This window comes from Mesoplodon bidens (genome assembly GCF_964165515.1).
Source record: "Mesoplodon bidens genome assembly, chromosome: 3".
Taxonomy (NCBI): Eukaryota; Metazoa; Chordata; class Mammalia; order Artiodactyla; family Ziphiidae; genus Mesoplodon; species Mesoplodon bidens.
In genome coordinates, this window is record NC_138178.1 from 127,714,613 (window position 1) to 127,729,555 (window position 14,943).

Genomic DNA, 14,943 nt, shown 5'->3' on the forward strand with positions numbered 1-14,943 from the left:
CATACCCACCACACACACACACACACACACACACACACACACACACACACACACACGCGCGCGCTGGCTAGGGAATGTTCCCTTCCACACATTCCCTCGACCAATGCATAATTCTTACAGGTGCATTTACCCAGGACTATCCCACTAGAGCAGTGTCCATCTCTTCCCCAAAACTCTCAAACACATACCAGACCTTATTTTCCTAAACCATTATGAGTAAGCCTCTTTTTTTCACCTAAAAAACTTTTACAACTGCTCAGCTGGCACTGCTTCTCATCCACCCACTCTTAACTACATCAGAAAACTCCCACATCCTCAACCTCCTCTACCAAAATTCTATCCATCTCCTCTTCCTGTTTAAAACCTAGCTGTTCCCTAAAGACACTTCCCCAGCAACACTATGTTAAAAAAACAAAAAAACAGCAACTTCATGGGAGGTCCACCATAGAATTATCATGTACTCCTGGGATTCAGGGTCAGTAGAGGTGAATTTACCATGAAGCTCTTGAGACCTAAGCTTCAGTGTCCCTAGCTTTCATGAGCTCCTTTTAAGGTTCTTAAACTAGCAATGTGTTGCACTGTTTTTGAAAATTTCGCAGCTAATTTAACCAGTCAGTTAAGATGCTTTTTTTCCACTCCAGCTTCCATTGGCACACTTTCTCTCCTGTTGGATGACATTGTAACAACCAATTTTAAGAGGCAGTTACAGTTGATCACGTCCTGCTTGGCTTCTAGTATGCCACTTTTTGGTCCTCCTTCTTGTCTACTTTGTTGAATCCTCATCTTCCCACCTGTCCCTGGAATAACCCAGAACAGTCTTCTCCATGTATTATTCAATCCTTAGACTTTAGGGCTTAGATCTCATCCAGTCACAAGGATGAGATCCACAAATAGCAGCTATTATTCATACTGAGGACAACCAGTTGAATCTCCAGTCCCAAGCTCCTGTCAACTCCAGATAAATGCCTACTTCACAGCTCCACGTGAATGTCTAATAAGCATTTTGAATTTAATATGCCGTAAGCTGAACTTTTTCTTTCCTAAAACAACTTCTCAGTCCTAGCTCAAGAGTAACTCTACCCTTCCAGTTGCTCAGGCCAAAACCCTTGGAGTCATCCTTTGCTCTCCCACAACTAATCTTTCAGCAAATCCGGTCTTCTTCCTCTTCAAGAGGTCACTGTGACTACCTCAACTACTCTTATCCTAGCCCAAGCCAAGATCATTTGCCTAAAATATTCCAATGTTTCCCTGTCTCTACCCTTGCCCCACTAAGATCTACTTTTGCTCACAAGACCCATTTTACTTTTAATCACTCCCCACCCCACCCCTTCCACATACAAATAATTGACAAATTTACAAGTTTTACTAATTATACCAAAAGCTAGGACTGCCACCACCAGGTAAATGCTCAGAGCAGGTTTTAGTGCTAGCCTTCTTTCTCAAAATCAATTTTCAATAGTTTTAATTTCACTGCCCAGCTCACTGTAGCCAGTCAACTACTCAAAAGACAATCTGTCTCAGGTTATATGCTGGATGCTCCTATATATAGTGAGCACTTCATGGAACAGAAAATGTTAAGTATAAAAATAAAACTGGGATTTATCAGAGTCCAGCAAGAATACTTTTATATACCTTAAGGAAAATAAGACACATACTGTGAAGACGAATCCACTGAAGATAATTTTTAAAAGATTTCTATGAACAATTGGCTATTACATTCACATGAAAAACATTCATAACTGAAGTTTTAAAATTTTTATTTTATATACAAAGAGTTAGTATTGTTTCTGAGGAAGGTAGATATGCGTGATGACCCATTCAAGAAGTTCACACTTAGTCCAACTGCAAAAAAAAAAAAAGGCAGATAGGAAATGAATTAATGCATAATGCTTTAAATATCCATTTCATTCTCAGGGAAAAAAAAGGTTCATTATAGAATGAGGTTTACACTGGAAATCTGACCACCCCAACTACTTATGGAGATCTAAAGAACTTAAATATTTACCAAAATCTCAACAATTATATTTTAGACAGTGAATTTTAATACTGGTATACCCACTTCTACCATCAAAGACATTTCCCGCTAGAAAAACACTGCTACATAAAATGATCTTTACCAAAAGCTCAGGATGGTCATTAAGTAGGCAGCAAATTCTAACACTATTCTAAGGAGCCGTTCACAAATGAACTCATTTAATCTTAACCTCTGAAAAATGGGACACAAAATTACCGGGCTTGGGGCCATTCTCTGATCTACTACCTCCAACTAAGTTATTTGAACTTCCACAAAGTAACACTAAACATACTCTTAAGTATTTGGTCAAAGCCAAAAGTTTAAGATACTTTGCTCCTGTCACAGAAACCTCACGTTAAACAACTTATATCCACTGTAACACTAAAACATAAGGACACCTAATTTTAACAGATACGTTCTACCCGATATTTTTGAGCTCTAACTATGAATAAAAAGGTAGTGACTGTTATTTTGTATCTCAAAAGGCCAATAAGAAATTAGTTTTCACTTCTAGCATTTAAGCGATTTTTAGGAGCCAAGAAAGCTTCATATATACATTAATTTCTACAACAACCCTGCCATTTATTTTTCACAGGCAAAAACTTAGCTTTAAGTGACTTGACCAAAGTCACACGACTAGGATTCAGATCTCTGAATCCTAAAAAGGTCTACCTGGCCCCAAACCTCAAACTCATTCCACTGCACGGCCCTATCCAACATTTCAGGGCAGCGGACAACGTATGTATTCTGCTAAAATTAGCTAGATACGATTAGAGATTTAATACTTAATTGTTCCTGAAAAGTAATTTTATGCAACATTATACATAGCACCTAAAACTGTCAGAAGTGGGTAAAAAGGAATGAGAAAGTCTACTTTTAAGGCCTTCACCTCCCCCCATTCTATTAACGTGATTGCCAAAACTCTCAACAGTGTCATCCGCTACCAAGGAAGGGCCCTGCTAACTACAAAAGGAAAGCGGCGTTGGTCAAATGCCCACACCACGAACTACCCGCTCGTCGGCCCCTCACAGACACTGGAGAGCACGGCGTCGGCGGCCGTACCTTAATGAAGCCGATGTCCTTCGCGTACTGGCGGAAACATTGGCGGCACATATTGAGGCCGTATTTCCGGATCAGACCGTGCCGGTTTGAGCAGACGCGGCTGCAAGGAAAGAGATGGCGTTACCGCAAGTCGCAGAAAGCAAAGTATTCGGCACTCGGGAGGCCACCACCCGCACTGCCTGCCGGTCTCCACAGACCCATCACAGGCCTGTAATGGCGGCAGACACAACTACGATTCCGTCTCCCCACGCCGCGCCGCCCGCGGGCTCCTCCACAGTACATTTCAAGCAGCGTCGCGCCCCAGAGCAACCCTTCCCTGAAGCTACATTCTGTTTCTCACCAAGAACGAGAACCCTGGCCGAATTTTCTCGGATGGCTCCAGTAAAGCTGCTGGTGCCCCATGTTGCTTTCTCGGCTGCAACAAGGCAAAAGGAAAGACGGAACGCACGCAAGCGCTCTTCAAAATTTTGAGACAGCTTACCCAGAAGGCAGTGCTGACAAAGGACGCGTGCGCAGTGTGGCTACGCTGTTTCGCGGGTGTGAAGAGGAAGCTTGGAAATAATCTAGGCGGGCACAGCTGATGACGTCACCACATCTCAGCCTCTAGTTTTCTCTTCTGCGGCCTGCGTTCGCCGGGCGCGGTGGCGCGCGCCTGTAGTCCCAGCTACTCGGGAGGCTGAGGCAGGAGGATCGCTTGAGCCCAGGAGTTCTGGGCTGTAGTGCGCTATGCCGATCGGGTGTCCGCACTAAGTTCGGCATCAATATGGTGACCTCCCGGGAGCGGGGGACCACCAGGTTGCCTAAGGAGGGGTGAACCGGCCCAGGTCGGAAACGGAGCAGGTCAAAACTCCCGTGCTGATCAGTAGTGGGACCGCGCCTGTGAATAGCCACTGCACTCCAGCCTGGGCAACATAGCGAGACCCCGTCTCTTTTGAACCCCCAGAAATGAATGAGTTTTGAACCCTCTAGAAATAAATGATGTCACTAACAGTCTCTTCATCATCGTCTGAACCTTTTACAGTCTTTTAATTAAAATTTTACACTTGGAAAAAGGATTTTTGCCTTAACTCAGTACTGACACCTACTGGGGTAAAATTACAAAATAACTTAAAATCAACTGTAATAACTAGGAGTCAACGGTAGGAGTTCCCGTTTTGTGAAACAAAATACGTTTTCAAACTTTTTTTAATTGACACACTGCTCCTAGAAATGCACCTACACCATTCCAGAAGAATGACACGAGACTTAGTGTGTTTAATTTAATATTTAAATGTAGTTAGTTAAGTTTAAAGAAAGAAACAAGTAAATGCCCAATATATGTTGCTTTGACCAGATGATTTGGTAATAAAATAACTAGTGAAAACCAAATGCCATCTAATAATCTGAAAAATGTCCCTAAAATCCACATGGTTATTTATAATGTCTTTAGATAAACCTAAAATTGTACACAGCTCTGATATCAAAGCTTTAACTAGATCTATAAAATGTACCACAGGGTGCAATAATGCAGGAAACTTTACACAGGAACTCTTCTTTGTTGTTTTTTGTTTTTGATTGTTTTTGGTCGAAAACAAGATGATGAAGGAAGGAGTCAAGCCAGAGATTTAAAAACCAGATATGACTTGATGCTGCCCTCAAAACAAATATAGTGAGGAAAATAGGATTATCTCAGAGCCCTGCCTTCCAGTTTCAACTTTTACGACTCAGTGATATGTATACAACTAAGTTAGTAGGACAATTGCATTAGATGATACATGTGTTCATAGAACACAAAAGGAGCAAAGAAGAAAGAGATTAATTCCAGCGTGAGGTTCATTTGAGGGGCCTTTGAAATAGACCTTAAGTGAAGAGTGGGGTTTTTACAGGCAGCACTTGATGGAAGGGAATGCATAGTGAGAGGAAGAGTTTGAGCCCAAGAATGGAGTTGGAAAAAGCTTGGAGAGGATGAACAACCTTGTGTAACTAGAGAGGAGGATGCACAAAAGACCTAGTGATAGATGACTGAAAGGGTATTTTAAATTAAAGCCTGATTGTGAAGGGTCCAATGTCAAGCTTCTACAGTTTGCCTGGAATTTATATCAGTCGTAGATGTGTAGTTTCCAAAATCCATGTGCTTCTCCAAAGCTAATCAAACATTTGCCCACCTATAGCCTTCTCAGGCCTTTCCCAACTGGTCTCCGTAATTTTTAAAAGATTACAATGGTTCTGAGATCAATTCCATAAATATTTTCAATCCTCTGGGCCAAAAGAAGTGAACTCATTTAAAAGTGGGGGGAAGAAAAGACAAACAAGAAGCAATTAGTTACACTTGAACAGTAACAATCTCTTAAACTATCTTGATATTCAAGTACTTCTTAATGTTTATTCTGGTCTTGAAAGTTACTCTTCTTGATGGAGATATTACAAAACTGCAGTTGAGAAGCTGTACTTCCTGCTCAGTCCTAAGATAATGTAGCACTATCTATCTCCACCAACGGAATTTTCAATTTCTTTTTCAGTAAAAAATATGAGCATACAATTTTAAAAGTCCATTTTAACCCAATGTTTGTAAAGAGCTTTTAGCTTAATCCTATACTCTTCTTACAGATTCCTATTACTCTTCTGCATTTGGCTTTTAAATTCTTCTTTTAAAACATATTTCCCTCTAATATAATACATACTGAGTTCTCTTTCTTTCTTTCTTTTCCTTCTTTCTGTCTTTCTTTCTTTTTTTCTTTCTTAAATACAATGAAATACAAAGAAGAAGAAATGTGCTATAATCTCCTAGCCCAGATAACCCCTATTAATATTTTCTTTTGGAAAAAAATAAAAGTAATACTTATAAGACTGAAACATTCTAATGGGACAGAGTATAGATATTATTTTTGAATTTAAGCACATTGGAATGATCTGCATGTTAAGACACCATTATTCAGATATCTCCTATTTTCTTCCTTAAATTATTCTCAAAATTATTTGTGATTCTACATCCATAATTTGTCATCTAAAGACCTACATCTCTCTTGAGCTATCTTCAATTTCAGAACATATACATATATATCCATTTCAACAGATGTTGATATTTTAATTAATTGTATACTCTAAAGCAAAACACAGATACATAGAGTATATTTTTTAACTTTTTATTTTATATTGGAGTACAGTTGATTAACAATGTTGTTATACATAAAGTATATTTTTAAAAGTAAGTTTTTATCCAACTCAGACCCCTATTTCTCCAGTCTCCTTGTCCAAACCCACATGTTATCAGGATCTTTAAAGAAATAAGTGTAGCTATCTATTTACCTATCTACTCATCCACTCACAGAAGTATATGTGCATATCTATGCATGTATACATACATACGTATAAATGTGTCCATATACATACGTTTGTATTTATATATAGTTACTACATCTCTTTTCATTTATACAAACAGAAGCATACCATACCCAATGGTATGATTCTGTTCGTACAGATAGATCATATCTGTTTGTACAGATAAATCATACAAATAGATCATAAAGCATCTTAGAAGAGTATAAATGCTATGGAGAAATATATAGCAAAAATAGGGAATGAAGTGAAATTGGAACATCTTTGAACATTCCTTTGCATACTTAAATTATATCTATATCTATATAGTATATCTATATTATAAAGTATGTCTGTAAAATAAAATTCTGGAAATGGGACTGTGAGGCAAAAGAACGTGAACTTTTAAATTTTTGATAGAGATTACCAATTTGCAGTCTATAGAAATCATAACAATTCAACCAAATACCCATAGAAAATATCTGTTTTTCTACACTCCCCCAACAGTGTGAATTAGCAAACTTTTTTATATTTGTCCTTCTGATAGCCTAAAAATGGCAAGTGTTGTTTCAACTTGAATTTCGATGCTGCAGAACATGTTTTGCTATGTTTATAAGCCAGCCATGTATCTTTATCTGAGAACTTCTCCTTCCAGTCTACAACCCGCTTTGGTAATGTGTTGCTGGGCTGTAGTTTGTATATTTGTAAATATTTACATGGAAGAAAATTAGCCCTTTGACTTTTCATGTTGGTTGCAAAGTTATTCTAGTCACTACAATACCAGATTCTTATTAATTTCTATGTTTATGTTCCATGTATTCTTCCATGCAAAAAGTTTTAAAGTTTATGTATGAAAACTTATCAAATTGTTAGGTCACTACTTTTAGGTTTTCTGTCAAAATTCTAAACACGTTCTACTGTGTTTTCTTGTTGTACTGTTACATTTTTGGTTTTCATTTTAAATCTTGAATCCACCTAAAATTTATATCACCGTCCCCCAGGAGTAAGGGAGAAATCCAGTTTCCCTCCCTCCCAAATGGCTAGCTACTCACTCTAACTCAAGAAATATTAACCAAATGCATAATCGTAGGTAAACTTACTCTATTCTGGCACAATGTAGGCTCTCATAAACATTTGTTGAATGAATATTTAGATAGTCATTTACTCATTCGTTCTTTCTACAAATATGCATTGAGTACCTACTATATGTGAACACTATGTTAGATCTTGCATGTAACAGTAGTGACTCAGAACGTGTCCAGGAAGCTTGCAGTCTAGAGGTAAAGACAGGCATTAAATAAGTAATCATATAGCGATTATTCTGGACAAGATAACCTAAGATTCCTCTTGCTGTGAACACCCAAACTTGCTAGAAGAAATGTGGTATGTTTTAAAATGCAGAGTTGGCGGCTGAGGGGCGGGGCGGGGGCAAGCGTGGCTTCTTTGCTTCATTGTGCCCTAGCGACGCCCGGGCACCGCGCGGGCCGCCGGCACCATGAAGATCTGGGCTTCGGAGCACGTCTTTGACCACCCATGGGAAACTGTTAAAACAGCTGCAATGCAGAAATACCCAAACCCTGTGAACCCGAGTGTGGTTGGAGTCGATGCATTGGACAGACACACAGATCCCTCTGGAAAGCTGCACAACCATAGACTTCTCAGCACAGAGTGGGGACAGCCTTCCATTGTGAAATCTCTTATTGGTGCAGCAAGAACCAAAACATATGTGCAAGAACATTCTGTAGTGGATCCCGTAGAGAAAACAATGGAAATTAAATCTACTAATATCTCATTTACAAATATGGTTTCAGTAGATGAGAGACATACAAACCACTGCCTCAAGACCCAGAAAAAACTGTTTTGACTCAAGAAGCCATAATTACCGTGAAAGGAGTCAGTCTCGGCAGTTAACCTCGAAGCACTGATGGCAAGTACGATACCGTTAAATGCTAATAAAGGCTGAGAAGCAATGGAGTGGGTAATACATAAATTAAATGCTGAAATTGAGGGATTGACGGCTTCGGCAAGAGGGAGCATAAGGACACCAACAGCGGCAGCAGCATTTGTGAAGAAATGATAATGAAAGTTGATAAACAACACCCAGTTCCCCAGGTCTCTACAAGCTGGCAGTATACTTATTTGTTATTTTAAAAAATTACAGGGCTTCCATGGTTACGCAGTGGTTGAGAGTCCGCCTGCCGATGCAGGGGACACGGGTTCGAGCCCTGGTCCGGGAAGATCCCACATGCCGCAGAGCAACTAAACCCGGGCGCCACAAGTACTGATCCTGCCCTCTAGGGCCCGCGAGCCACAGCTACTGAGCCCACGCGCCCCAACTACTGAAGCCTGTGCGCGTAGAGCCGGTGCTCCGCAACAAGAGAAGCCACCGCAATGAGAAGCTGGTCGACACAACTAGAGAAAGCCTGCGCGCAGCAACGAAGACCCAACGCAGCCAAAAATAAATAAAATAAATAAAATTTTTAAAATAAATAAATAAATAAAAATACAACTATATTTTCGGTAGACTTTTTTTTTGGATAAGCTGAAGAAAGACTATGTGACTTGATCAAAACCAAGAGGTGCAGTGTTTCTAAATAAAAGGGATCGGCTGAAATTAGTGTTGTTTGAAATGACTGCCTGATTTTGAGGATTCCAGTATTTATGTGAAAATTTAACAATTTTTGAAAAGTACTTGAAAATTGATATTGACTGATTAAACCTCCTTAAGGTAGAATTTTAAAGCTTTTCACGCATTGGAACTCTACCTAGTTTTGGGCCAACCCCAGAACCAAGCAGAGCCACCTCTTACATACCCACGACTACCCTGCTGCAATAAACTTGTAGACCTTGCATGAGGGAACTCACTTTTAAAGGAGAAACTGTATAGTTTTAAAAAGACATTGATTGTATAAAATAATTTGCTGTGCTATAAACCACCATTAAAATCACAATATTTTAATTTGGTACTTAACATTTTTGGAGTAAAAACTATCACGAAAGTAATAAATGACACCAACAAAAATATACTTTATTGTGTTAAAGAGTACTGTATTGATTTGCCAAAGTTTTGTAACTTAGGAAAGGTATTACCTTCCTTGGATTCGTACTTTATGACTTAGTATGCTGTATCGTTGGCTGGTTATGTTAACTAAAAAAATCATTGCCAGAATTTTGCAGCACTCTAAAGTTAAACAGAAGAACAGCTGTTCACATCTTTTAGCATTTCACATTTGCCTAACTTATAAATTGCCATGTGTCAAAATCATGGTTCTGAAGTTGCTAAAGCATGATATGCCAGGTTATTTGAATCTAATTACTTTTTGAAGTTAATTACGACCACAAAACATCTTTTTTTACGTGAAGAGCTGTACATCATTTGAAATTACTCAAATGATGTCTTGCTCTGAAGCATAAATTCCAGGGACTTGATGTTTTTAATAATACTGTGTCACTGCAGGGGATGGGGGCCGTGGAGAAGAAAAAAGAATAATAGGGTGAAAAAAAGCATTGACCTAAACTAACCAGTAGGTGAATTGCTTTGCAGCTTTTATTTATGGGAAATCCTTGCTTTGGATGCCAGAAGGCAGCTGCAATCTGAAAACTAATCCAGTAAATGTATTTTGTTTTGTATTTTGTAGCAGGCAATTAATTATCCACCACTAAATAAATAAGAATATATTTGATACTGGGAATTGTTGCATACAGAGTATTTTTGTTAGAAGGTGATGAGCTCTTGCCTTTATTTCACAGTACTTAAAGTGATAAACTTCTAGTCAGGTTTCCTATAAAAGAAACCAGTTAATATATGTACATAAACCACAAAAATAGTATAACAAACTATTTGAAAATTATTGTTTTTCTACTTAAAATATTGTTTAGCTTGAGACTTCTTAGGACATTAGTAAAAGCAAGTTAAAGCCAATAAGATTTTTGATTTTTTTGGTAACCGGAGATGGTTTTTACAATTAAAATAACATTTCAACTAAACAAAACATTGCTAAATATTGATATTTAATAAGTTGCCTTGTATAATTTCTGAAAATTATACTTGTTCTGAAAAGTGTAAGAATATCCTAATGATAAAGATTTCTAAACAAAATTTTATCCTGTTTGATTTTTTACTCTGATCTAATGACAAAATTCTATAAATTTTCATTTTCCAGTGTAGTTACTTTTAGTTAAGTAGCTAGTAGTTAATGGCTTTTACCTGTTAAAATATAAATAACATAGCAAGCATGTGAGAGGACTAAACTGGAATAAAGTGTTCATGGGTTAGAATTAGACTCGGACTATGGAGTATATTATCCTATTTAATATTAAAGATGGATCTTATATGAATTAAGAAAAACCTTCCTGTTAATAAAAGCTTCCTTTTAACTAAAAATAAATAAATAAAATGCAGAGTTGAGCTCCAGGGAATCCCAAAGATCAGGAACTAAGAGGGAACTGAAAACCATAGAGACTCCTCTGGGGAGATTTGTCCATCTAGGTAATAGGACCTGGATTCTGAAGGGAAAAGAGACAAGGCTTTGGGTAACTGTATTTAATTAAATTGTGGAGTGGAAATCCATGAAGATTTTTGGGAAGAATTAAGCACAACATATGAGACTTAAGTTCTAGCACTATTTGTTCGAACAATGACTATCTATGAGGTCACAGGCAAATCCCTTTACTCTTTTCAGCTTCCATTCCCCTCGTATAAAATGAGAGAACTAAATTAGAATATCTGTAAGTTATGTTTCAGCTCAACATTTTAGGGTTCTGTGAAGAGAGACACCTTTGAAAATTTAATTTGGCAACAGTGTGGATGGTGGATTATTGTATTAGCCTCGTAACTGGTATTGCTGCCTCTAGGCTTTCTTTAACTGCAAATTAATCCCTTCACTGACCACAGTAGCCTTTCTTAAACAGGTCTAAATTTTATCCCCTGCTTGAACATTTTCAATCGTGTTCCAGAATTTTCAGGATAATGTTAAAAAGCCTTATTTTAGCAAAAAAATTGTTTTCATCATCTGGCTGCTTTATACTCATCTAATGTTCTCATCTAACATTTCTCCCATTATGGTATAATTATTGGTTTATTTGTCTCTTCTAAACAATGTAAACTCATCTTTGCCTTTTTTTTTTTTGAACAAGAAGTTTATTTAAACAACAAGACGCTTGACTTGAAGGGAAAACTGTCTAGGATTCATTTCTTTTAGAGTAATTTAAAGACATTGCCCTACTTGTAACAGCTACATACAAAAGTTATAAAATTGTCCTTGGTTTTACAGTGATAAATGAAAAGCATTAAAATTCTCCCATCAAACAAGGTATGCAAGGATTTTTATGTTGTTCTTTTTTTGTTAAACAGTGAGAGCAAAATAACTTACTGAAATATAAAAGCAAGAGCTGAATGAGCATGCCACTAATGGAGAAAAGGGGGTATTTTCATAGAACCAGTATTTTTCCCCAACCCATCTCCATTTGATGTCGGTCAAAACATACCATTGGCTATTTACTTTAAAAAAAATGCACTATGCTTGTGCACGTACACCAGTAACTTTATGTACAATAAAGGAAGGGGGAAGGGGAAAATGAAAGAATAGAGAAAACTATACTGTAGTAGTCAGGATGTGGTGGAACCAAATTGCAGTTTTCTAATTGAGAATGTCTTCTTGGTCTGGAGGAACAGAATTCTGGAGTAAAGTAGCAGGTTCCCTTTTTAGTAGACACCTCCTGTCTGCTGCTGGAACACACCAATTGTATCTTCAGCCTCCATTTCCAACTGTGCAGGTGTGTCTGTTTCATTGATTGGCTGCCCATCAAATTGGAATCTGATCTGCCTCATTGACATACCCTGTCGTCCACAATAGGCTTTCAATAGTTTACTAAGTGGTATATGACTCTTAATCTTAAACTGCACCACAGAACCGTCCTGCCCCGCCACCTTCAAATTAATATGATCATTGTTCTCAGTCTTGACTCCTTCCTTGGGCTTTTCATCAGCCATGGCGAGTGCCAGAGTCTCCTCAGCTGCCGCTTCACTAAAGAGGTGCCAGGTCCGCATCAAAAGAGCACACAAGCAGCACCAGGAGTGGCAGAAGAAGGAGGCGGCAGCGTGGAGGAGGGAGAGCACCTTTGCCTTTTAAACATCTAGCACAGGTGTTGGCATACAGCAAGAACACCATAAATATTAAATGAATGAATAAGTGTACTGAAGTAAGAAGACCTGGTAGGTTTAGAAATAATTCTGGAGGGAAGTAATGCAGCTCTGAACTGACATGACAATACTAAGAAGAGGCAGTTGGGTATTAATTAGTAAATCATAGTGGAAACACAACCTATAAAACATGATCAAAGAGTGTCAACAGGGAAAAGGGAAACCACACTCCATCTCAGATGGGACTTGAACCCACGACCCCTGACTTTAGGAGGGACCTCGAACCCACTGTCTTTTAATTGAAACCACTCACCTAGTATAGGACTTACTGAAGCTCAGGTTCTTTTGTCTCTTTGCAGAAAAGGCAAAGTGGCAGGCAAAGAGTGAGTTTATTAGCATACATAGGACGCTTGTGAGAGATACAAACAGGCAGGCAAGGCAGCCCCAAGAACAAAGAGGGCTATTAATCAAACAAAACGTAGGGAGGGGAGAAGACCACCTTCTTCCTCACTATTTGGTAGATGTCAAGGTGATAGGGACAGAGTAAAGGAGCAAAGTAGGTAATTAAATAGTTAATCCCACTAGGGGATTGTAAGTAGATAAAAAAGTATCGGAGACCCCTGTAAGTTAATGATTACTCAAGAAAGCAGGTTTGCTTAACCACAAAACCAAGCAGACTTGCTTAGCAATAAAACCATACAACAGGAGCATGAGACATCCCCAAAACAATAAAACAATGGTGATATGAGACCCACATCCTGTCCAGTGAGCTCAGTAAGTTATTGGTTCCTAGGACATGCTCCTCTGGGCACATTAAAAACAAAAATATAAAGAAAGGGTGACATTATACTGAAACCTGAAATGATTTAACCATTTTTAGCATATGTTACTGCCTTTTTGCTTATTTCCATTGTGCCATGACAGTCCTGGCTTGACCATGTAGGGACAAGAAAAGTCCCCCAGCCGACATGGAGGAGGAACTGATGATGAAAGTGTGACGTCTACTCAGGAATGAGGAAGATGGTGGTCTTCCCCACCCCCAACTTTTCCTTTGATTATAAAACCATAGCCCACTAAGTTCTCGGGGTGCAGCACCCTCTCTTCCTCTTGCTTATAAGCCTCACAAGGGCTTCCCTGGTGGCGCAGTGGTTGAGAGTCCACCTGCCGATGCAGGGGACACGAGTTCGTGCCCCGGTCCGGAAGGATCCCACATGCCGCGGAGCGGCTGGGCCCGTGAGCCACGGCCGCTGAGCCTGCGCGTCCGGAGCCTGTGCTACGCAACGGGAGAGGCCACAACAGTAAGAGGCCCGCGTACCACACACACACACACAAAAGCCTCACAAGCATCCTATTCTAATAATTCACTTCTTATCTACCACTTTGCCTTTCTCTGAATTCTTTCTTCCATGAGACATAAAGAACTGGAGCTCCTCGGAGCCCCCTAGCGGTTTCGAAAGCTTACATCATAAGTTCCTCCTTTGACCCTATATGGTCTAATTGGGTTGGTCATGGAACTATTTAAGTCAAATATATATTAGCAAAAGGGTGGTAATGTATACTAAAATATGGTCATTCATCTCAGGTTTTGGTATAATGTCCCCTTTCAACTAGTTTCTTTCCCCTTTCACCTATATTCCTGTCTTGGCTACATGCAGAAATGCAACCCTTTAAGGACCACTAACTCCCTGACTTCATGTGACAAGATTCAGACTCCGTATCTATCACCTTGTGTTTTAACTATCAGGGTTTGTGGCTTGAGTGTGCCTGGCACTTGGACGCATCTGGTCTTCTTTCAAGTTGAGAGTAGATTGTTGCTAGATAAATGGATTCTTTTCTTGAGTGGTCATTAGCTGACAACAGTCTCCCAAACTGTTAAAATTTCCTTTCTGTCTTTAATCCCCTGGTGAGATTTCTAAACTATTTAATTATTCTACTCTATCCCTATCAAAAGCAGCACTATAAAGGTCTAATTCTTAGGTGTATATTTGTTAACTATACAGCTTTATTTAGTTTTTTTTAATTTTATTTATTTATTTATGTCTGCATTGGGTCTTTGTCTCTGTGCGCGGGCTTTCTCCAGTTGCGGCGAGCGGGGGCTACTCTTCGTTGCGGTGCGCAGGCTTCTCATTCTGGTGGCTTCTCTTGTTGCAGAGCATGGGCTCCAGGTGTGAGGGCTTCAGTAGTTGTGGCGTGCAGGCTCTAGAGCACAGGTTCAGTATTTGTGACACAGGGGCTCAGCAGCTCCTCGGCATGTGGGATCTTCCCTGACCAGGGTTCAAACCCCGTGTCCCCTGCATGGTCAGGCGGATTCTAAACCACTGCGCCACCAGGGAAGTCCCAGCTTTATTTAGTTTAGATGAAATTTACCATTAAAAATACCAGCTCCGGGCCTCCCTGGTGGCGCAGTGGTTGAGAGTCCGCCTGCCGATGC

General features: G+C 39.3%; 2 protein-coding genes and 1 pseudogene across 3 annotated transcripts; 1 reads left to right on the plus strand and 2 right to left on the minus strand.

Moving 5' to 3' along the window:
- Positions 1 to 1,740: 1,740 nt before the first annotated feature.
- On the minus strand, positions 1,741 to 3,559 carry RPS29 (ribosomal protein S29). The gene is made up of 3 exons (XM_081230257.1): positions 3,417 to 3,559; positions 3,077 to 3,176; positions 1,741 to 1,842 (listed from the first exon to the last, which is right to left on the minus strand). The coding sequence occupies exons 1-3, from the start codon at positions 3,476 to 3,478 to the stop codon at positions 1,834 to 1,836; spliced, it is 171 nt and encodes a 56-aa protein (XP_081086383.1). The 5' UTR covers positions 3,479 to 3,559; the 3' UTR covers positions 1,741 to 1,833.
- Positions 3,560 to 7,814: 4,255 nt separating this feature from the next.
- On the plus strand, positions 7,815 to 8,810 carry LOC308614526 (PRELI domain containing protein 3B-like; annotated as a pseudogene). The gene has a single exon. The product of its transcript is annotated as a PRELI domain containing protein 3B-like (transcript).
- A 3,129-nt stretch (positions 8,811 to 11,939) lies between these two features.
- On the minus strand, positions 11,940 to 12,412 carry LOC308614936 (small ubiquitin-related modifier 2-like). The gene has a single exon (XM_081229842.1). The coding sequence runs from the start codon at positions 12,360 to 12,362 to the stop codon at positions 12,075 to 12,077; it is 288 nt and encodes a 95-aa protein (XP_081085968.1). The 5' UTR covers positions 12,363 to 12,412; the 3' UTR covers positions 11,940 to 12,074.
- Between the last annotated feature and the right edge of the window lie 2,531 nt (positions 12,413 to 14,943).

Excerpts from the sequence above, each read along its gene's own strand:
- RPS29 (XM_081230257.1), bottom strand. The coding sequence starts at position 3,478 with ATGGGGCACCAGCAGCTTTACTGGAGCCATCCGAGAAAATTCGGCCAG. Across the intron at positions 3,177-3,416 it reads GGCCAGGGTTCTCGTTCTTG|CCGCGTCTGCTCAAACCGGC; the intron begins GTGAGAAACAGA and ends CTTTCCTTGCAG.
- LOC308614936 (XM_081229842.1), bottom strand. The coding sequence starts at position 12,362 with ATGGCTGATGAAAAGCCCAAGGAAGGAGTCAAGACTGAGAACAATGAT.